The sequence below is a fragment of the Lolium perenne genome, chromosome 7 (assembly GCF_019359855.2).
Source record: "Lolium perenne isolate Kyuss_39 chromosome 7, Kyuss_2.0, whole genome shotgun sequence".
In the NCBI taxonomy this organism is placed as follows: domain Eukaryota; kingdom Viridiplantae; phylum Streptophyta; class Magnoliopsida; order Poales; family Poaceae; genus Lolium; species Lolium perenne.
The window spans coordinates 285,069,976-285,091,903 of NC_067250.2; the positions used below are offsets into that span (position 1 = coordinate 285,069,976).

The 21,928-nt window shown below is 47.0% G+C and overlaps 1 protein-coding gene across 1 annotated transcript; it reads right to left on the reverse strand.

The window, feature by feature from the left end:
* Positions 1-10,584: 10,584 nt before the first annotated feature.
* Positions 10,585-14,981, reverse strand: LOC139833955 (uncharacterized). The gene is made up of 2 exons (XM_071824335.1): positions 13,817-14,981; positions 10,585-12,539 (listed from the first exon to the last, which is right to left on the reverse strand). The coding sequence occupies exons 1-2, from the start codon at positions 14,979-14,981 to the stop codon at positions 10,585-10,587; spliced, it is 3,120 nt and encodes a 1,039-aa protein (XP_071680436.1).
* Positions 14,982-21,928: the final 6,947 nt, after the last annotated feature.

Consider the following 21,928-nt stretch of genomic DNA (forward strand, 5'->3'; position numbering starts at 1 on the left):
TGAGACACCCCGCAGATGGAACGCAATGGAGAAAGATCGACGAGAGAGTTCAAAGATTTTGCAGCTGACGCAAGGAACATAAGATTTGGTCTAAGTACGGATGGCATGAATCCTTTTGGCGAGCAGAGCTCCAGCCATAGTACCTGGCCCGTGACTCTATGCATCTACAACCTTCCTCCTTGGTTGTGCATGAAGCGGAAGTTCATTATGATGCCAGTGCTCATCCAAGGTCCGAAGCAACCCGGCAACGACATCGATGTGTACCTAAGGCCATTAGTTGATGAACTTTTACAGCTGTGGGGCAGACACGGTGTCCGTGTGTGGGATGAGCACAAAGAAGAGGAATTTGACCTACGAGCGTTGCTTTTCGTAACCATCAACGATTGGCCTGCTCTTAGTAACCTTTCGGGACTGTCAAATAAGGGATACAATGCATGCACGCACTGCTTACATGAGACTGAAAGTGTACATTTGCCAAATTGTAAGAAGAACGTGTACCTTGGGCATCGTCGATTTCTTCCGAAAGGTCATCCGATGAGAAAGAAAGGCAAGCATTACAACGGCAAGGCAGATCACCGGCGAAGCCTGCGGAACACACTGGTGCGAGGTATTTGATATGGTCAAGGATTTGAAAGTCATCTTTGGAAAGGGTCTGGCGGACAATCAGTTCCGAAGGAGCTGACGGGCACGTAGCCATGTGGAAGAAGAAATCTATATTCGGGAGCTAGAATATTGGAAAGTCCTAGAAGTCCGCTCTGCAATCGACGTGATGCACGTTACGAAGAATATTTGCGTGAACATCCTAAGCTTCTTGGGCGTGTATGGGAAGTCAAATGATACAAAGGAAGCACGGCAGACCAGCAAAGTTTGAAAGACCCCGATGACCGGCATCCGGAACGGTTTCAAGGTCGTGCCGCCTACGCTACGACCAAAGAAGAGAAGGTCATCTTTTTTGAATGCCTGAGCAGTATGAAGGTCCCGTCGGGATTCTCGTCCAATATAAAGGGAATAATAAACATGGCGGAGAAAAAGTTCCAAAACCTGAAGTCTCACGATCGCCATGTGATTATGACGCAATTGCTTCCGATTGCTTTGAGGGGCTCCTGCCGGAAAAATGTTCGACTGCCCATTGTGAAGCTATGTGCATTCCTCAATGCAATCTCTCAGAAGGTAATCAATCCAGAAGTTCTACCACGGTTACAGAACGATGTGATCGAATGTCTTGTCAGTTTCGAGTTGGTGTTCCCGCCATCCTTCTTCAATATTATGACGCACCTCCTGGTTCACCTAGTCGATGAGATTTCCATTCTCGGTCCTGTATTTCTACACAATATGTTCCCCTTCGAGAGGTTCATGGGAGTATTAAAGAAATATGTTCGTAACCGTGCTAGGCCGTAAGGAAGCATCGCCAAGGGCTATGGAAATGAGGAGGTAATTGAGTTTTGTGTTGACTTTGTTCCTGACCTTAAGCCGATTGGTCTTCCTCAATCGCGGCACGAGGGGAGACTAAGTGGAAAAGGCACGATCGGAAGGAAATCAATGATATGTATGGACGGCCATTCTCTGATCAAGCACACCACACGATTCGACCAATTCCAGCTTGGTGGCTCCGTACTTTGAGAAACACCAGAATATTTTACGCTCGGACAACCCGGGGAAGCCTGAATCCTGGATTAGGAAGGCCCACATGGAGACTTTCGGCAGTTGGTTGAGAAAACATTTAATGAGTGACAATAAGGTTGTAGATCAGCTGTACATGTTGGCCAAGACACCATCTTCGACTATAACGACTTTCCAAGGGTACGAGATAAATGGGAATACATTTTACACGAACGCCCAAGATAAAAAGAGCACCAACCAAAACAGTGGTGTCCGCTTTGATGCAGCAACCGAGAATGGGCAAAAGGTCACATATTATGGTTACATAGAGGAGATATGGGAACTTGACTATGGACCCTCCTTTAGGGTCCCTTTGTTCGGTGCAAATGGTTCAAGCTAACGGAGGTGGGGTAAAGGTGGACCAGCAATACGGAATGACAATGGTGGATTTCAACAATCTTGGTTACCTTGACGAACCATTCGTCCTAGCGAAAGATGTCGCTCAGGTTTTCTATGTGAAGGACATGAGTAGCAAACCGAGGAAACGGAAAGATAAGAAAACGATCAGTACATCATGCGATGATTCAAAGCGCCACATTGTTCTTTCGGGGAAAAGAAACATCGTGGGAGTGGAGGACAAGACAGACATGTCGAGAAGATTATAATATGTTTGCTGAAATTCCGCCCTTCAAAGTGAACACCGACCCAAGCATTAAGTTAAATGATGAGGATGCTCCATGGATACGGCACAATCGTAAGCAAGCAGGGACACAAGGGAAGAAATGATGTGTAATAATTTATTGTACCAAACTTTGTTGAATGAATCATGTGAATTATATTACCCGTGATGTGTTTGGTGTCCATTTTCGAATGATTCAATTGACTCGAGATAGCACTGATGATACATGAAATTTGGAGTGACTAAGTCATACTCCTGCATGCATACATGAAATTTGGAGTGACTAAGTCATACTCCTGCATACAGGATATTTGGAGTGACTTAGTCATACTCCTGCATACATGAAATTTGGAGTGATTTAGTCATACTCCTGCATAGGCGTATAATATGCATACTCGTAGTCTTCATAGCCGCCGCCGTTGTACCGGTAGTCGTCGCCTTCTAAGTTGCCGGCGTCTGCCGTTTGCTGTCGTCGGGCGGCGCTCGTGGCTCGAATCGAGGGTAGCGCGGGCGGGGATATCGCCGGCCGTGATGTAGTCCATGACGCTCTGCAGAGTCCGGCCGTACCACCATAGCCGACGGCCGGCCTCGTGGAAGTTTCCGGAGGCGGACCGTCCTCCTCATACTGGCGAGCGCCCTCTCACGCCGATTGATGAAGAAGGCGTCCCAAGTATCTTGGTTATCGGGATGCCGGCGGGGATTCATCCGCTGCTCCGGCGTGAGGTCGAGGTAGTAGTGGTTCGTGATGGCCGCCGGCGCGCGGTACACGAGGGACGGGAGGGACCGGCACGCCGCCGGCGCTTAGGCTCCGGCCGGCGGGGACGCGGTAGCCGGAGGGCAAGGGTAGTTCGAGGCGCAAAGCTCCTCCACCTGCTTGTAGGTTAGAGTGGGTGCGGTGGAAGCCATGAGAGATTGATGAGAGATTGTAGAGATGTGATGCTGGCCAAGCAGGGCTACCTATATGTAGTGACAAATGGCGGGAAAAATGGGAGCGGGAAGACAGGAGGCGGGAAGAAAGAGGCGGGGAGAAAGTGGCGGGAAGAAATTGGCGGGAAAAAATTGGCGGGAAGAAAGAGGCCGGAAGAAATTGGCGGGAAACAATTGGCGGGAAGAAAGAGGCGGGAAGACAGGGAAGAAATGGCGGGAAGACGAGGAGGGAAGAGGGGGTCGGCGGAAAGAGGCAGGAAGAGGGGGCCAACGAACTTTTGAATTGAATTAGTTTTATTTTTAAGAATTTTTGATAATTTGTATTTTTAAAATTTTGAATTGAATTAGTTTTATTTTTCTGAATTTTTTGATATATTATTTGTATTTTTAAGATTTTGAATTGAATTAGTTTTATTTTTATGAATTTTTTGATATATTATATGTATTTTAAACATTTTGAATTGAATTAGTTTTATTTTTATGAATTTTTTGATATATTATTTGTATTTTTAAGATTTTGAATTGAATTAGTTTTATTTTTATGAATTTTTTGATATATTATATGTATTTTAAACATTTTGAATTGAATTAGTTTTATTTTTATGAATTTTTTGATATATTATTTGTATTTTTAACATATTGAAATGAATTAGTTTTATTTTTCTGATTTTTTGATATATAATTTGTATTTTAAACATTTTGAATTGAATTAGTTTTATTTTTCTTAATTTTTTGATATATTATTTGTATTTTTAACATATTGAAATGAATTAGTTTTATTTTTATGAATTTTTTGATATATTATTTGTATTTTTAACATATTGAAATGAATTAGTTTTATTTTTCTGATTTTTTTGATATATAATTTGTATTTTAAACATTTTGAATTGAATTAGTTTTATTTTTCTTAATTTTTTGATATATTATTTGTATTTTTAACATATTGAAATGAATTAGTTTTATTTTTCTGATTTTTTTGATATATAATTTGAATTTTTAATATTTTGAATTGAATTAGTTTTATTTTTCTGAATTTTTTGATATATTATTTGTATTTTATGATTTTGAAAAAGAAAAGCAATTTGAAAAAAGACCTTTAGTCGCGGTTGGCCTCGCCAACCGCGACTAAAGGTCTCTGTGAGCGGAACGGGAAAAACCCGCCGAAATACCTTTTAGTCGCGGTTGGTGCGGCCGCGACTAAAGGGTACCCTTTAGTCGCGGGTCGCCTCCCCAACCGCGACTAAAGGGGGACTATAAATTCTGGCGCCGAACCACCGCGTCGAACACTTCGCCATCGTCTTCATCGCGCGCACTGGAGGAGGGAGATCGTCGCTGGAGGATCCGCACGCCGTACCGCCGCGCCGTTCGTCTCGCGCGCCGTACCGCCGCCGTTCGTCTCCGCGCCGCCGTTCGTCTCCGCACCGCCCTTCTCCGCCCTGCGCCCCTCCTCCTTCTCCGCCACTGCGCGCGACGAGACGTTCCTAGCCGGGGCCGCCGCCGGCCGCACGCCTGCGCCCTGCCTCGGCGCCTCTTGCGCCGGCCCCTGCCTCGGCGCGCCCCCGCCCTGCGCGCGCCGCGCTCCTGCCGCGGCCCCCGTTCGCCGGCCATATGATGGCCGGGGGCGGCGGCGGCGCCGCCCGCGCGCGTGTATACAGAGAGAGGCGGCGCCGCCCCGTTCGACCGCCCGCGCGCGCGTTTTTTTTTTCTTTTTTTGTTAAGGGAGAGGAAGAGAGAGGGCCGGCCGCCGCCGGATTTTTTTTTTTTTTGTTATGTTTGTTATTTTTAATTTTAACTATATACTTAACAAAAAAAACTTAAAATTTTGTAATTAACTATAACTTCAACTTAACAAAAAAACTTCGTCAACTTAAAAAGAACTAAAGTTTTCGGGACTATATACTTAACAAAAAGAACTATAAACTTAAAAAGAACTAAATTTTAAGAACTTAAAAAGAACTAAATTTTAACTATATACTTAACAGAAAGAACTTAAAAAACTTAAAATTTTGTAATTTTGTAATTATGTTTGTTATTTTTAATTTTAACTATATAATTAACTATAACTCCTTCGTCGTTGTCGCCGTGGTGTCGCCGCCGTACCGTCGCCAACGCCGTCAACGCCGTCAAACGCTACCTATTCATAAAAATGTAACGCCGTCAACGCTACCGCCTCTATTCAACGCGCCAACGCCAACGCCGTCAACGCGCCACCGCCACCGCGAGGGTTATGTGTCCTCGTCACCGCCACCGCCCTTTCGCCACCGCCCTTTCGCCACCGCCACCGTTCTCTCGGTCACGCGGTCACTGCGTCCCCCCTCTCGCCTCCCGCTCGTCGCCCTCTCTGTTTATATGTAGAAGAGATGTGATAATGCATATACACAATTAATTTGTTTTGACTACATGTTTTCAGGACTGACATATGGCGGACGATAGAGCTGACCCGATTCTGGACAACTATGATCCGGACGCTGAAGACCATATGTTCGGCATCATAAAAGGCGATATTCCATATGTGCCGACCGGAGAAGAAGAAGATGATATCTCTTCTTATCTGAACCTTGAGGGTGAAGATGAAGGGCGCCGTCAGCAAGCAGATGATGCCAAAGAAACGTCGATAAACGACGATCTTCAATTGGAAGTAGCAACCACCTCCGGCGCCGAGGTATATATATATACATATTGAGCGTCTGGTGATACAAACTAACTGATTTGAATAAATGTGTGTGTACTAACGCGCGCGACTCTCTTTCTTATTTTAGCCCTCGGCCGGATCGTCGAAAAAATCGAGTACGTCGTCAAAGCGTGGCGCAACCAAGACAATGAAACCAAACGAAACATGCACCATCGATGTTATCGATGAACAAACCGGCAGGCCGCTGGAGCCCAGCAAGAACGCCACCAAGTTTGTCAGCCAATGCGGAGCCGTTGTTAGAGACAACGTCTCGATCACCGTCCGAAGTGGAATGAGCCAAAGAAGGCACGTCTTGGTTTCACTTTTGTCGATAAGAGAACAAAAAAGATTGCTTCAAGAAGCTTATGGAACATTTCGTTCTACCTCCGGAATACCGCAGATACGATGAGGCGGGTAACAAGATTCAGGAAAACAAGGAGAGGTGCAAGCTAGTCAAACAGTTCGCTCTTTCTAGGATGGCCAACGCATTCCGGAAATACAAGCAAAATCTAGCCCATGACTTTGTCAAGCCGGGCAAGACTCCGGATTTCACAGGACAATATGAGAAACTGCAACATGATTGGCCAGAATTTGTGAAGCAAAAGAAATCGGAGCAGTTCCTTGAAATATCGAAAAAAAATAAGGAGAATGCGGCCAAGAAGGAGTACAATCATATCATGGGGCCAGGAGGGTATCGCTTTTGGCAGCCTAAGTGGGAGAAGATGGAGAACGAGCTGAGGGCGCGAGGAATCCGTCCAGTGCACGGAGGGATGGGACCCAAGGGCCAAAAGGCTGGTGGTACGGGCATGGGGGATCGGCTGAACCCGGAGACAGGGGAGTGTGTTTATCAGGGCAAAATAATTACACCCACCCAAAAGCTTATTGAGGCAATGAGGGAAGCTCAAGAGGGGAGGATCAAGTTCAACAGAGAGAACGACGCCCTGACAAAAGCCCTCGGGAATCCTGAACACGGAGGACGTGTACGAGGCATGGGGCCCATTCCGTGGAAAGTAGGGTTCCCCCAGAACGATGACCCGTACGGTTACAGAAGCCGTAAGAGAAAGATGGATCGGGATGCAGATGTTGTGGCGAAGTTAGTAACGGAAATGGATGTGATGAAGAAAACCGTGAGTGTACTAGTCGCCGAAAGAGATGCAGCTCGGGCGCAGCATGAAGATCATCCAATGGATCTCGGAAGCCAGCAGCGGAGAAGAAGCAGCGTGGCTTCCACGGAGGCCTCACCGGCTGGTGCACCGACGATAGAAGTTACTGCACCGGAGCCTCTGGTGGTCGAAATTACTGCACCGGAGCCTCCTCGCTACCCCGTGGACGATATAAAGGAGATGAAAGCATGTCTTACGTATTATCCTATCGGGAACATGTCCATGAAGGTAGCCATCGGCAGTGCTTTGCCACCTGGAGCACTCCACCACAACAACCACATTCAAGATGGCTATGCTCGTGTGACAGTGGAGGAGATAGTCCAAGGGTTTGAGGACCTGGACATTGACATTGCTACACCTGAAGGGGTGAAAAGACTTGGAGATGTCAAGCGCCAGTTCATTCTATGGCAGAAGAAATTTATCAAGTTTCCAGGCGAGGCGCCAACAAGTCCACCCCCCTACGGTGGTGGTGGTGGTGGCGGTGGCGGTGGCGGTGGCGGTGACGGTGGCGGTGGCGGCGGTGGTGGTGGTGCTTCACCTACACCTCCTTCACGTCAGCCGACGCCGCCCCCCAATTCACCTCCGGCGGGTAAGCAGACGCCGCCCCCCAGTCCTCGTCCGGCGGGTGATCAGCAGACACCGCCCCCCAATCCACCTCCGGCGAAGAAGCAGAAGCAGTCCTGGGTTATTAACCCGGACCCTTATGTACCTAGAACCACAAAGATACCAGAGCCATCACTGAAGCCTCTCATCCCGAGGCCTTGGGAACTTAGTGTCGAGGAAAATGCAGCGGCCGTGGCTGCTCAGATGAGAAATGGAAGGAGGAGTGCAAGAAGAAAAGAGAGGCGAGCCCAAGCCGGTATATTCGACAAGCAAAAGCGATGGGCTAAGTCATTTTTGAACACACCGTCCCAAGCCGCGAAGAATCTGCCTGACGACTATTTACGTGAACTTCGTAGGCAAGCACTCGCGTTCAAGAGGAACCAAGAGTTGGCGGAGAAGAAAGCCTTGGAGGACGAGGCCGAGACAAAATTAGAAAGGGGGAAAGAAGTTGCCCAGCTCGGGGAACAAAGTAAACAATCGATCGCCCCGCTCATAGTGCAAGCCGCCGATCCGGATGCCCCGATATCATAGCAGCTGCGGCAGACATGGATTGACTGTAACGAGTGCCAGAGAACAAGCGGCCGACTTAGGTATCACTCTTCGTGCACTGCTAGGCCTTGATGAGGCGCCAATGAAGGACGTAGTATTTACATATGTGAAGAATGGCCCTCTCATCGTGCCTGCGCAGGAAGAGGATCTACCTCGACAAATGAAAGGTCTGCTAAATTGGTACAAGGGTTACATAAAACATAAAAACGCCAAAGACTATATCTATGCGGAAGTTAGATATGAGCATCACTTCAAACATTACTGGGTACAAATTCATCTGAGTGAATTGTTCCAGCTGTTCAATCTGCGCGACCTCGACAAATCTATCATCAGTTGCTACGTTCTGTAAGTGATTTATTAATTTCTACCCCATCTCGTTCATTGCCTGCACTATATATATATATATATATTGTCCTAACTATCTTGTTGTGTACGCTATTATGCAGAATGAAGAAGCGGGAAATGCGAATAAGGAACATCCATGATGTTGGGTTCATTGACCCACACATCGTTAATTCACATGTGTTAGAACACCACCCCGCCGACGTGGAGGATGACCTGTGGCGGTTTATTAGAAAACAGCAACGAGAAAAGTGATATTCTATTTCCTTACCATTTTGGGTGAGTGTTTCTGTCTTGAGCACATTCTCTTTTGTTTACTCCATGCATGGTATGTGGCTAATCGATGAGTTATGCATGATCGTGCATGTATCGTGTCCGCAGGTTCCACCTTTGGATTCTTATGGTAATTAAAGTTCAGACCTCCTCAGTTCTCGTCCACGACTCTCTGAATATGGATCCGGCGCTTTGGGGCGACATGAGAAAAATGATGCAAAAGTAATTATTTTCATTCATTTGCGCTCTATATCGATCGACCTATTTCGTTCATCATTTCCTAATATCAAGTAACTAATTAATAACTCTCTTGTTTATTTAATTTTCTTTGCCTCGTAGGGTTTGGAGACGGTTCGTAGATACCAAGGTCGGTGAATTCAAAAAAGAGCTACATTTTAAAATGGCAGTGCGGACGACTGGGGATATTCAGCCACCGGGGACCAATCTATGTGGATACTATGTTTGTGAGAGGATCCGGAGATACCGCAATGAGCGGGACCAGAAGTGTGAGAACAACATCATGAGGAATAACCTCCGGAAGACGCTTAGTCCAGAAGCTCGCTTCCGACCACTTCAAGAGGAACTAGCTGGATGGTTGGCGAGGGAAGTCATCGATCCTAGAGGAGAACACTATTACGATGACGTAGAACTTTATATGCACCAGAATTTGTAACTAACTTGTTCAAAATTGTATATGGTCATCCGATATTGAATATATATTGTATATGGTCATCCGATATTGAATATATATTGTATATTCCTCTTGAATTCTTTTTGGTTCTAATTTCAAATTTGTTTGAAATTGTACATTCATATGCATGTATGTAGTACCGTAGAATATGTGAAACTCCTTCAAAATTAAAACCCAAAAGAAATAAAATAATACAAATTAAAAAGAAACCAGATTTAGGGGGAGGGGGGGCTAAACCCTAAACCCTGCGGAGGCCTTTAGTCGCGGTTGGCCAGAAGAACCGCGACTAAAGGTCCTCCGCCCTGGCGCTCGCCTGCGGCCCACGTGGACGGGCCTTTAGTCGCGGTTCATAAGGAACCGCGACTAAAGGGGGGGCCTTTAGTCGCGCTACTTTGGTCGCGGTTGCGCCACCGCGACTAATGGCAGTTGCCAACCGCGACCAAAGCCCCTTTTTCCACCAGTGGGGAAGAGGAAGATTGCTGGGGCTGATGGCCCAGCAGAATCAGAGCAGTCAACGCTGAAAGTGAACCCAGAAGCTCCAGGATGGATCGAAAGGTAAGGCTGCGTGATATTGGATCAAAAGGCAATTCTGGCCAAGATTTTTAGCATAGTCACTGCTTGTTCACATGGTATTTGTTTGGGAATTAATTTAATTTCTTGTTGTGGTTGGACACAGCCTGTCTATGTAGCTGATTGACTATACCAAGCCAGCATAGTACGAGCCTGGTAACTGGTGGAATTGTAGATGGCAGGTGAAAAAGTATGAGTTGAGGAAATACGACTAGCGTTAATTTTTAAATTCTGCGAATGGTAAGATCTTTTGTCGCAATGTAAGCTTTTTTAATTTGCTTAAACCATGGCGTGCAGGGTACGGGTTGGTGGAAATGCTACCGAGCGGACTCCTTGCCCAAACCAGGTTGGTACGTTGGAGAGGATTATAAAAGCAACACAGTAGAAGGAAAGATTGATTTATGCCGTGTCAAAATACATCGGCCAGGATCGATATATATATATACAGCTCGTGGGAGCTAGGGCTTACAAGTTTGTTAAGATTACAACATGGCTAACAACCTACGTAGTTATCTAGTCATCTGTCATGTTTATCTGTACAAGGAGGATCGCATCCTCTACGATTGTCATCGTTTAACAGCCCCTCTCGATCCGAACGTGTACTGGCTAGACAAAGATCAAATTTCAATCTGTCAAACGTATCTCGACTTAGAGCCTTAGTGAATATATCTGCCAGTTGATCTTGCGATGAAATGAACTGAACTTTCAGTGCACCAGCTGAGACTTTCTCTCTGACGAAATGAAAGTCTATCTCTATATGTTTCATCCTCGCATGAAATATAGGATTCGCTGTGAGGAAGGTCGCACCCAAGTTATCACACCACAACGTAGGTGCCTGTCCTTGGAACACTCCTAGTTCTCTAAGGACTGACTGCAGCCAAGACACCTCTGCAGTCCCGTTTGCTATTGCCTTGTACTCTGCTTCTGTACTCGAACGACTTACTGTTGGCTGTTTCCGAGAGCTCCAGGACACCAAGTTGGGTCCATAGAACACAGCATAACCACCGGTCGACCTCCGATCATCTGGGCATCCAGCCCAGTCTGCATCTGTGTAGACACTAAGCTCAGTAGATGACGATCTCTGAAACTGAAGTCCAAGGTTAATCGTGCCCTTCACATATCTCAGTATCCGCTTTACTGCTGACCAATGCACATCAGTTGGAGTAGCCAGAAATTGGCAAACTCGATTTACTGTGAAGGAAATGTCCGGCCTGGTCAAGCACAGATACTGTAAAGCTCCTACGGTACTTCTGTAACTGGATGCCAGATCATCAGTGAGACTTGTTCCAGAGAATTTACTGAGCCTTTCTGTCGGGGACATTGGAGTGCCTATGTCCTTGCAGTTATGCATATTCACTCGTCGGAGAATATCTGATGCATATTTAGTCTGAGTTAGAGCAATTCCACTAGGTGTGTCCGTTACCTCAACTCCAAGAAAGTATGGCAACTTCCCCAGATCTTTCACAGCAAAAGATCTACATAGCCTCGCCATCAGTATGTCCACAGCTGGCTTGCACGATCCAGTAATGATTATATCATCTACATAGATCAAAATATAGATCACTACCCTCTTGTCAATGAAGATGAACAGAGAGGTGTCTGCCTGAGAAGGAACAAAACCCAAAGACTGAAGTTTGGAGCTCAACTTAGAATACCACGCCCGGGGTGATTGTTTCAGTCCATACAGCGATTTCTGAAGACGGCACACCCGATTAGGATGATTTTTGTCGACGTAACCTGGAGGCTGAGACATATACACCTCCTCCTGGATATCGCCGTGGAGAAAAGCGTTCTGGACATCAACTTGCCGCAGCTGCCATCCTCTCGACACAGCGATAGACAATATCAGACGAACAGTAGTGGGCTTGACGACAGGCGAGAAAGTGTCAGTATAATCAATACCCTGACGTTGAGTGAACCCCTTTGCGACTAACCTGGCTTTGTATCGATCGATAGATCCATCAGACTTCTGCTTGATCTTAAACACCCACTTACAGCCAACAATGTGGCGGCCTGGTGGGGGATCGACGAGTCGCCAGGTATTATTGAGACGCAAGGCACGATACTCATCATCCATTGCTGACTTCCAAGCTGGATCGGCAAGTGCATCGACATGGGATGTGGGTTCAGCTGCAAAAGCTCTTTTCTTGGAGTCATACCGAATGATTCCGTCAAACAACTTCACTGGCTTGATCGTTCTGCGAGCAGGAAGAGCTGGAGTGCGAGCTAGGATGCCATGATCATCGGTTGCACTCGACGCAGGCGAACTGTCAGAGGGTTGCGCCGAGACAGACGGGGTTTCTGGTGCCGGTCCATGGGCCGTAGGCGACGATGTCCGCGGAGGGGACTCGCCGGAGGGTGCATCTCCGCCTGGCCCATCATGATCCGGTTCCTCCTGATCGACGTGGTCGTCAAGAGGTGGTGCATGTGTGGTGATGTGATATGGACTGACGTGAAGTTCTGGATGAGTACCTGAAACAAGAGGAGGAATACCGTCAGTAGCATTTGCTGCAACAGTACATAGCGGATCATCTGTATCCGGTTCGGGAAGAAGTATCGCAGCTTCTGTGGGAGGAATGTGCTGTGTGGAATCTCGAGCGAATGGAAAGACGTGTTCATCAAACACTACGTCCCGAGATACATATATGCGCCCTGTCGAGCGATCTAGACATCGGAAGCCAAGGTGATTGGAGCTGTATCCAAGAAATACACATAGTCCAGACCTAAAACTGAGTTTATGGTTGTTGTATGGTCGTAAGTTGGGCCAACACGCGCATCCGAAGACGCGAAGGAAACTGTAATCAACATTTTTCTTGAAGAGTTTGGTCACTGGGATGGAGTTTTGAATGACATGACTAGGCATGCGATTTATTAGGTAACAAGCTGATCCCAGAAACGAAGTGGAGCAGAAGACTGAGCGAGAAGTGCTAACGCAGTCTCAACCAGATGCCTATGCTTCCGTTCAATCGCCCCATTTTGTTGATGTGTGTGGGGGCAAGAGATGCGATGTGAGATACCGGTGGAATTAAAATACTGATGCAATTTTTGATATTCCCCTCCCCAATCAGATTGTACCGAGAGGATTTTCGTTCCAAGAGAGAGTTCAACGCGTTTTTGAAACTGATAAAACACATGTTCGACATCCGATTTATGTTTCAGCAGATACACCCAGGTAAACTTACTAAAATCATCAAGAAAACTAACATAATAACGGAACCCGCCAGCTGATCTGATTGCTGGACCCCATACATCTGTATGGACAAGTTCTAAGGGAGAGGTGGAAACACGACTGGAAACTGCATATGGCAGCTGGTGGAGTTTTGCCTGCTGACACGCATCACACACGTGTGGCACTCCATTATTTTGTAGAGGACCTAATTTATTTGATTGAAGAATTGCTTGAACGATAGGTAGAGCAGGGTGTCCGAGGCGGCGGTGCCACAGTTCCTTGGAGAGAGCGATGGAGTGTGCTTGCGGAAGGCATCGTCGGTGATGGGGCTGATGTGGTGGAACTGGGTACAGACCGCTGTGCGCTCTACCTCTGAGCAGGGTTGCCCTCGTTTTGAGATCCTTAACACAAAAAGATGAAGGATGAATCTCCACAAAACAATCATTGTCATTAGCAAGTTTATGAGTGGAAAGTAAATTCTTGCTGATATACGGAGAGTGCAGAACATTGGATAGGTGGAGATTGCGAGTTGAACCGGATAAGCTAGAATCACCAATATGTAAGATGGGTATATGCTTACCGTTGGCAACCTGAATTTGCTCATTGCCTCTGTAGTTCTCGTGGACGTGGAGTCGCTCCAGATCGTTCGTCATATGATCGGTGGCACCCGAGTCCAGGTACCAGTTGGCGTCGCTGTTGAAGCCGCCGTCGCTGGTGTTGGAGTAGTGGGCGGCGGCGCGATTTGAGGTCTCGGGTTGGATAGCGTGGTTGAAGCACGAGTAGCACCTCAGAGCGTCGTGGCCATAGATGCCACAGATCTGGCACGTCGACTTGTTGCCACCACGTCCTCGTCCTCCGCCCTGGGCATTGCCGTCGCGCCCAGAGCCATCGCCACGGCCTCCGCCGTGGCCGCCACCGTTGTAGCCACCGCCATTATAGCAGCCGCCGTTGTAGCCGCCGCCATTGTAGCCGCCGTAGCGGCCTCCTCCATTGCCGCGGCCACCTCCTCCATGCTGAAAGCCTCTTCCGCCGCCGCGGTAGGTGTTGTTGGCGGAGTGCTGAAAAGCAGCGTCGTTGTGCCTGCCGGAGGAGCGCCCGCCTGTCCGCGCCTCGTACGCGGTCAGATGCCCGTACAGGTCACTCAGAGTGAAGTCTTCATTGGCGGCGATCACGGTCATTGACGTGGTGAAGTTCTCGTGGTCTTCGCCCAGACCAGCCAGGATGTAGGAGACGATCTCGTCGTCCCCGAGTGGGTTGCCGATGGTCGCCATCGTGTCGGCGATCTTCTTGGTGTGATGGAAGTAAGCGGACATCGACGTGTCCCTCTTCTTCGGCTTCACCAGCGCGGTGCGGAGCTGCACGATCCGCGCCTTGGACCTGGACGCGAAAGTCCGATCCAACGCCTCCCAAACCTGCGCCGACGTCTTGAGAAGTTGGATGTGGCCGAGGACGGCAGGGGTGAGGGAGGTGAGCAGGCCACTAAGGACCTGCTGATCCTGCTTGTGCCAGGCTGCATACTCGGGGTTGTCGACCTGGTCAGAGCTCCCGACGGTGGCGGCGATGCGTTTTGGCGGAGCAGAGTTGGAGCCGTCGACGAACCCGAACAGATCGTTGCCGAAGAGAGCCGGCAAAGCCTGAGCCTTCCAAAGCAGGTAGTTCTCCTGATCAAGCTTGATGGAGATGGCAGCGCTCAGCGTGGCCGCGATGTTGATCGGCATGGTGGACGGCGTAGTGGTCGGAGCCATGGCCGTCGTGTGGAAGTATCGGCTCTGATACCATATAAAAGCAACACAGTAGAAGGAAAGATTGATTTATGCCGTGTCAAAATACATCGGCCAGGATCGATATATATATATACAGCTCGTGGGAGCTAGGGCTTACAAGTTTGTTAAGATTACAACATGGCTAACAACCTACGTAGTTATCTAGTCATCTGTCATGTTTATCTGTACAAGGAGGATCGCATCCTCTACGATTGTCATCGTTTAACAAGGATCATCAGGAGTTACCCCGAGAGGAGAGGAGAGGAGAGGAGATTTTGTTCTTGAGCCATCGTTGGGCATGACCTTCGATTCGTTTGGCGAAGCATACAATTTCTACAATCTCTATTTGTGGGAACATGGTTTTGGCATCAGGTATGGGAAAAGCAGGCTTAACCCGCAGAGGGCGAAGACAATGCAAGAAATAGTGTGCGGCTGTTCTGTAAGCTAATCCGTCGAACTTATAGTTTGGTTGCACTGCTAGTTTTTTGGAGCACAAATTTATGGTGGTTCTGACGCCAAATCTTTTCGCAGTGGAAACCTACAGGGGAGAGCACCCGATCGTACCGATGTGAGTGCCCAGCGTTGATTCGATTGCTTCGGACAGAAGATAAATGGTTGGTACATTACAGAGCAGCGTCTATGTGCCGCCTGGATGTGCAATGGATATGTTTGTAAGGCACTACATGCGTCTACAGCATGACCGTGAGAAGGACAAAGGGGACCAGGAAAAACGAACCAAAGTGGTGAGATCGAAAAAGTTTTTTGTTTCTTCGGGATTGAAGAGTTTATTTCCGCCCTGAGCTATAGCTATGTAGATAAGCATCTGTGCAACCTAATAAAAAACCAGCATGAAAATTCGGTATTTGTGTTTATTTTTTACAGGCCAGCGCAATTTTTGATGTTAATCTGTCCATAGAGGAGCATGCAAGCAAGGTGTACACGCGAGCTATGTTCGAGCAGTTTAGGCAGAACTTGTACTTGGCGGGGGCATACCGCATTGAGGAGGTGGTAAAAAACAAGTTGTACTTGGCGAAGCACACCAAGGTGCAGAAGAGAGAGAAGTAGAGCCGGGTTGAATTTGAGGTGAAGGTAGCTGACGGCGGCAAATTTTTTGAGTGTGAGTGTGGCCTGTTCGAGCATATGGGAATTGTCTGTAGCCATAGTATCAAGGTAATTTTGGACAGAAAAGAAATGTTGTATTGGCTGGTGTTTAGCAGTAATGTCCGTATGAAAAATGTCAGGGATTTCCTATAACACCACTATATTTTTTCAGGTTATGGACTACATGGGGGTGGAGGAAATACCAAAGCGGCACATTTTGAAGAGGTGGACTAGGGATGCAAGGGATGTGCTGCTAGGGCACCTCGAGGTGTACAAGAACGACCATGCCTCTGGACGGTCTTTCACTTGCAGACATTCGTTGCTGTACAAGAAAGCACTGGAACTGGTCAGGCTGGGTGATGCAAGTGCCGAGGCGTACGAGAGGTTTGATAGTTTGTTTGAAAGCAACCTACTGTCGATAATATGCGGGATGGGCTAGGTCTAGAGGACAGGCCGGCAGACCAACCTAATGAAGGAGTAGGGGATCTAGTGGTGATCGACAACGAAATTGTGTCTTTGTGTAAACCACGTTCCCATTTATGTATTAGTTTGTGGAATAAAATATTTCTTATTCAATTTTCTATATATTTATTTACAAATTTAATACAAAACATCTATTGGGACCGTTGTTTTGGGGACGCCGGTGTGAGAACAGCTTCCCCAAATAAAGGATGTTGTGCCGACGCCCCCAAACGGAGGTGCCGGCGCCCCTACGGCGCATATTTGAGGGCTACCGGTAGAGATGCTCTTACTATGCTGTTGGGTAAAATCTGCTCCTGAACCTTGCCTTCCCAACATCCTGACGCGACATTTAAATGGCAGGGAAAGGTCTCGTGCGTGACGGCACTGTCGGCCCAAGATCTGCAGCCACGGTACAAGAAATAGGGGTAATTGTTGTACCGTTTAGTCGGTGCCGTGTGTTTGGTTCAAGACCGTGCTTGTGGAGTGGGCCCAAACAGTGTTGAATATATCGATTACAAAGTGAATACGGACCTCCTATACAAAACCTTGCATTCATCCCGAGATCATTGCATGGCCCAGATAGTGCGATCATCTGGACGCACGACCCAAAACTGATTTTCGCTCTTATATACATAACCATAGATGATACTTTTAAAAATGTAATGCCGCATTGTGCATGCATTTTTCATGCAAGTCATCTATATCATATGGTTCTACAGTCGGTTGATTTCACCTTATCTAAATCAATCACGTAGACCTCTGAAATATAACAATCTTGAAATTTTCAATTACTTATCTATTTCATAGCTATTAAATTTAGTGTCTCAGCTACTATGGCCAACTAAATATTGCATATTCTATAAACCAAAGTTTATGTGTTTTATTAGATTTCTTAAAGAGATACCCGCTGCAGCGCGCGGGGTATCGTTCTAGTTTCTTCCATATGTAGCTTTCTAGCTGTTGTTTTAGAATCGGGAAGCAGGGATCTAGACAGAAATACAAAATATTACGGAGGGCCAGGCCCCTACTCGTCCCCCTTCTCCCCTAATACGCTCTGCCTCTCAGGTATGCCTAGGCATACCGTAGTTGGGCTAGAGAAAGCGCGATGGTAAAAATCAGGTCTAGGCCTGGCCTGCCCGAAAAGCAGGAAACCCCAACCGGTTAGGCCTCTTACTTATTGCTTGTTTGTTTGGGCTGCAGCTGAACGAGAAGCATGGAGCTGGTAGGATCTGAGAAGCAGTTAGAGCTGGACAGCTGGTTAAACGTAAGAATGTTGTTTGCCAACCTGCTTTTAGTGCAGCTGGTGGACATGCGACTGGTGCTAAAAGTCTGAAATACCCTGTATGTTGAAGATGATGTATAAGTATTGACCTCATCGGATTATGATTTGTGCTAGCTCAAATAATATACTTATAATTTGTTTAAGTGAAAATAATTTTCTACTTGTTGATAGATGATTATAGAAGAAAAACTAGACGGTAGTATAGTTTAAAATATGCAGCCGTATCCGTATTAATAATAAAAACTACAACATCAATACATAGATTTTACGAATTTCATGGCTAAGGTAGCACATACATCACAGTTCCAACATTTTGCAAGAATCGAGTTACTAATATATTGGACCACATAAGAGTAGCAGCTCAAGGACGGGAGCAGTAGGTGCTGATCGGGGATGGCCACGTTCAGCAACACTTCGGAAATGGGGCCACGAATCGTGGGACGCAAGCAGCAGCTCGTCGCAAGGACTGTGCTCGATGGCGGCAGCAAGGCCAGGGCGCCGATCAAGTCGAGTCGGCATCGGGATCTGTGATGGGGGCGGATGGAGATGTAGAGGAGGCGTGTGAGGGCATGCAAGGAGGCGTGTGGGGCGGCGGCCGGTGGTGCGGAAGTAGAGGGGCGGTGGCCGGTGGCGGAAAAGTAGAGGGCCGGCGGCGCGGGAGTAGAGGCTGGCAGCGCGGCACGAGAGACCGGCGGCGCGGAGGAACCCTAGCAGCCTCTCATGTCAATCAGCGGGCATGGGGCAACTGGAAACAGGGGTGGGGATTTGGGGGCAAAACATGAAGTGGTGGGCTATTGTATATGTAAATATGTGAAAGTATGGTAGCATTCATTGGTGGGGTTTTTTTTTTTTTTTTTTTTTTTTTTTTTGGCCAAGATGCTGCCTTAATTAAAAGCGGTGAGGGTACAAGTTACAAAAGGGACCACAAAGAAAAAGACAACTACAAAGCAATCCCTAACTTTAACAAGCAAGACCCTAAAAAAGATAGGAAAAAAGCAATCGGGTCCTCCATCACCGGCGGTATGCAGAGGACTCCAGCTTCGGCCTTCTCCATCGGCTCCGGGGACGAGACCACTTGGCTCCGGGAAGAAGAGGTGTGCCGTCGCGAGTCCTTCGAAGAGCCTCCTTCTGGAGGTAGAACAAACACCGAGAAACTTCGCCGGCGTGAAGAGCAGCCACCAGATGGCCATCATGGTCGGCGGCCGGACTTGGGCCACCGAGAGTGTTCTCCAGCTAGCAGTATCAACAACACCTTGCCCTTGCCATCCTTCCGCAGCGCAGCTGAGCATGCAGCTCCGCTTCCCCCCCTCGCCACCATGGCCGGTCGGAGGAAGTTTCTCCGCACACCAACTCCACCCGCAAAGATGACCATAGATCACAGCCTTATTGAGGGAGACAACGGCCCTCCCCATCGATCCTAACCCCGACCTCTGGAGCTGAAGAGCAATGAGGACGAACCCTACATAGCACCAGATCTGGCTGTGAAGATCTAGTACTCCGCTCCAAACTAATGGCAAGAAGCCAAACTCTGGCATGCAGCCAACACTCCTAATCTACTCTATACAAGCTGAGCAACCCTTCCTTCTCTCCTCCAAGCGGCAGCGCCGCCGGATTCGAGTTGGACGAGCGCTCAGTGGAAAGAGGAGACTCTCAAGGTTCCTGTAGCAAGGAGGGGGTTCACAAGCTTGAAAAATCCATGAGAAGTACCTCTGGACGGGATTTGGGGCTTGTAGTGCAAAATGAATAAGCCCTTGTAAAAGCTTGGACCCAGAACTTAGGTGTTTGGCTGACCTTGTGCTTCTAAGGACCCAAAAGCAGTAAAAGCACAAGCTTCAGACCAAACAAACATGTCCTTAATGTGCTAAACTGGCTAGCCCAGCCTTTGGGCCAAATTACAGACCCATGCTCATAATTTTATCGCCGGGATGGTCAACTCTTGGCGAAAATCTAGCGTCGCGAGCTTCACTTTATCCACGACTTAATTAAAAATGTCTTGACCATTAATCTCCATTTGCACTACTTATAAAGGCAAGAAGTGTGTGGAAAAATTCAATCGAAATCGTTCATATGGCTAAATCAAACAAACACCAATGCCCCGTTCTCCTCTACCCACACCCCCGTTTCTGCAGCCCCGCTTCCTCAATTAATTGTGATTTTCTTAAATCACGGGAATAGCTTCATGTAAACGTCATATTTTCCTCCAACCTCGAGCACGAATGCCTTCTCTATCGCGCGTGCTTCCTTGCCAGTGGTCACGCAACGCTGCCCTATCTGCGGCATTGGACCACCCAACATCGGCACTTCTCCCTGGCCCAACATGCTCCCTACACAAGGCATGATCTGATGTTGCCCCCATCCTCGCTCGACGCCGCTACCGCAGGCGGAAGTGTTGCTTCCCCATGCGATCCAACTCTAAGGACACCCTCGGTCGCAACTCATTTTCTATCGTTCCTGCCTCTCTGAGCCACTGCTCCACGCCCGCGTTGTCTGATCTGTCATCTTCACGCGCCGCATTCCGCCGCCGCCTCCACGTTCGAACACCTCCTACATGAATCATCAAGCGGGTCCTTGGGGAGGTCGTAGCGGAGGAGGTGACCCCATCGATGCGGGATAGGTCGGGGAGATCTTTACAGGTTGGTCTATTCACTCGATGAGTTGCGCGATCTATGCTCCAGCGGGGGATTGGAGAATGCGGGCGTGGAGGCGGGGCGGAGGCGTCGCCTGTGTCTAGCCAGGAGAGTTTGCCTGCTCCGGAATTGAAGGCGCTGAGCTACCTGGCTGTGGTCCTTCATATTCTTGGATATGAGGATGTTGAAGTCATTTTACAGTGCAAAAAGAATGGATGGGAAAAGCATCCTATGATATTTTTTCTGTCATTTTGTAATAAACTCGGTCTGCGGTTGGAAGAGCTAAAAGTTTAGGCAAATGCCTAGGACCCCAAATTGTCATGGATATGCTGAAAGGAGTGTTGGAAATTTCAGGTATACTTATACTGGATGGTGCTTTAAGTGTCGTGGCAGCGGGATCTGTTGGTAATGGAATTCTAAAAATGCCTTTGTGCCCTGAGGGTTGATGAATTCATTAGGTGTTTCAAAAAAAATTAGATATGAATGTATCTCTAACAAAAATGCATCTGTATCTAGATAAAAGTAAGACACCTATTTTTTAGACCAAGGAAGTAATAAATAGCAAAAGTTCTATGATGCGATAAGGGAGTGGTGGTTCCCATATCCGAACCGGTACTAAAGGTGCCTCCACGCGGACACGGAGGATCCCGCGGGGCTGGAGACCTTTGGTACCGGTTCGTAACACAAACCGGTACTAAAGGCTATTTTCGTTTAATTATTTTTCACTCCCTCTTTTTTTTATTTTTTTTCAGAATTTCTAGTATTTTCGTTAGTCTCTAACTACACTTAATCTCTAGTCAAATTACTTACCCGTGGTCAAACTTCCCGATCGGTCACCCATCCTCACACTACTCCCGCACTAGCACGTTTAACTTCCGAGTTCCATCCCGTTCCACTTCCAAGTGCTTCGCACGCATGTTGTTGATAGTAGTATGATATCAATCCTATTAACATGTTGGTCGATGTCACACTTCTTTATTCTTTAAATTCCAAATAATTATTTTAATAAACAAAAGTAATGATGTAATAATAATGTTGAATAAATAAATAACTTTGCATTATTTTTAATTATTTTTTAAAATTTTAATATTTTTTTGCCAAACCTAAAACCTGAAGAAAATCTTATAATTTGCTAAAAGTAATAGTAATATTTTGGGACTCAAAAAATCTTATAATTATTAATTTTAATTTTTTTAAAAATAAAAATATATAAATTTCTAAATTTCTGGAAAAAAATTAAAATTTTCCTGCTTTTATATTTTCATTTGGAATTTTGAGAATCTAAAAATTGGCTAACCGGGTGAATTCGGATGTAACTTTTCCCACGATGATTTTGATATATTATACGCTTTTTTTCGACGTCGTATGCAAAAGTTAATGCGGTTTTACCATTTTTCAAACTTTTTTTTGCAAAAAAAGTCAAAATTCAAATTTCTTAATTTCACCGAATAGTAGGT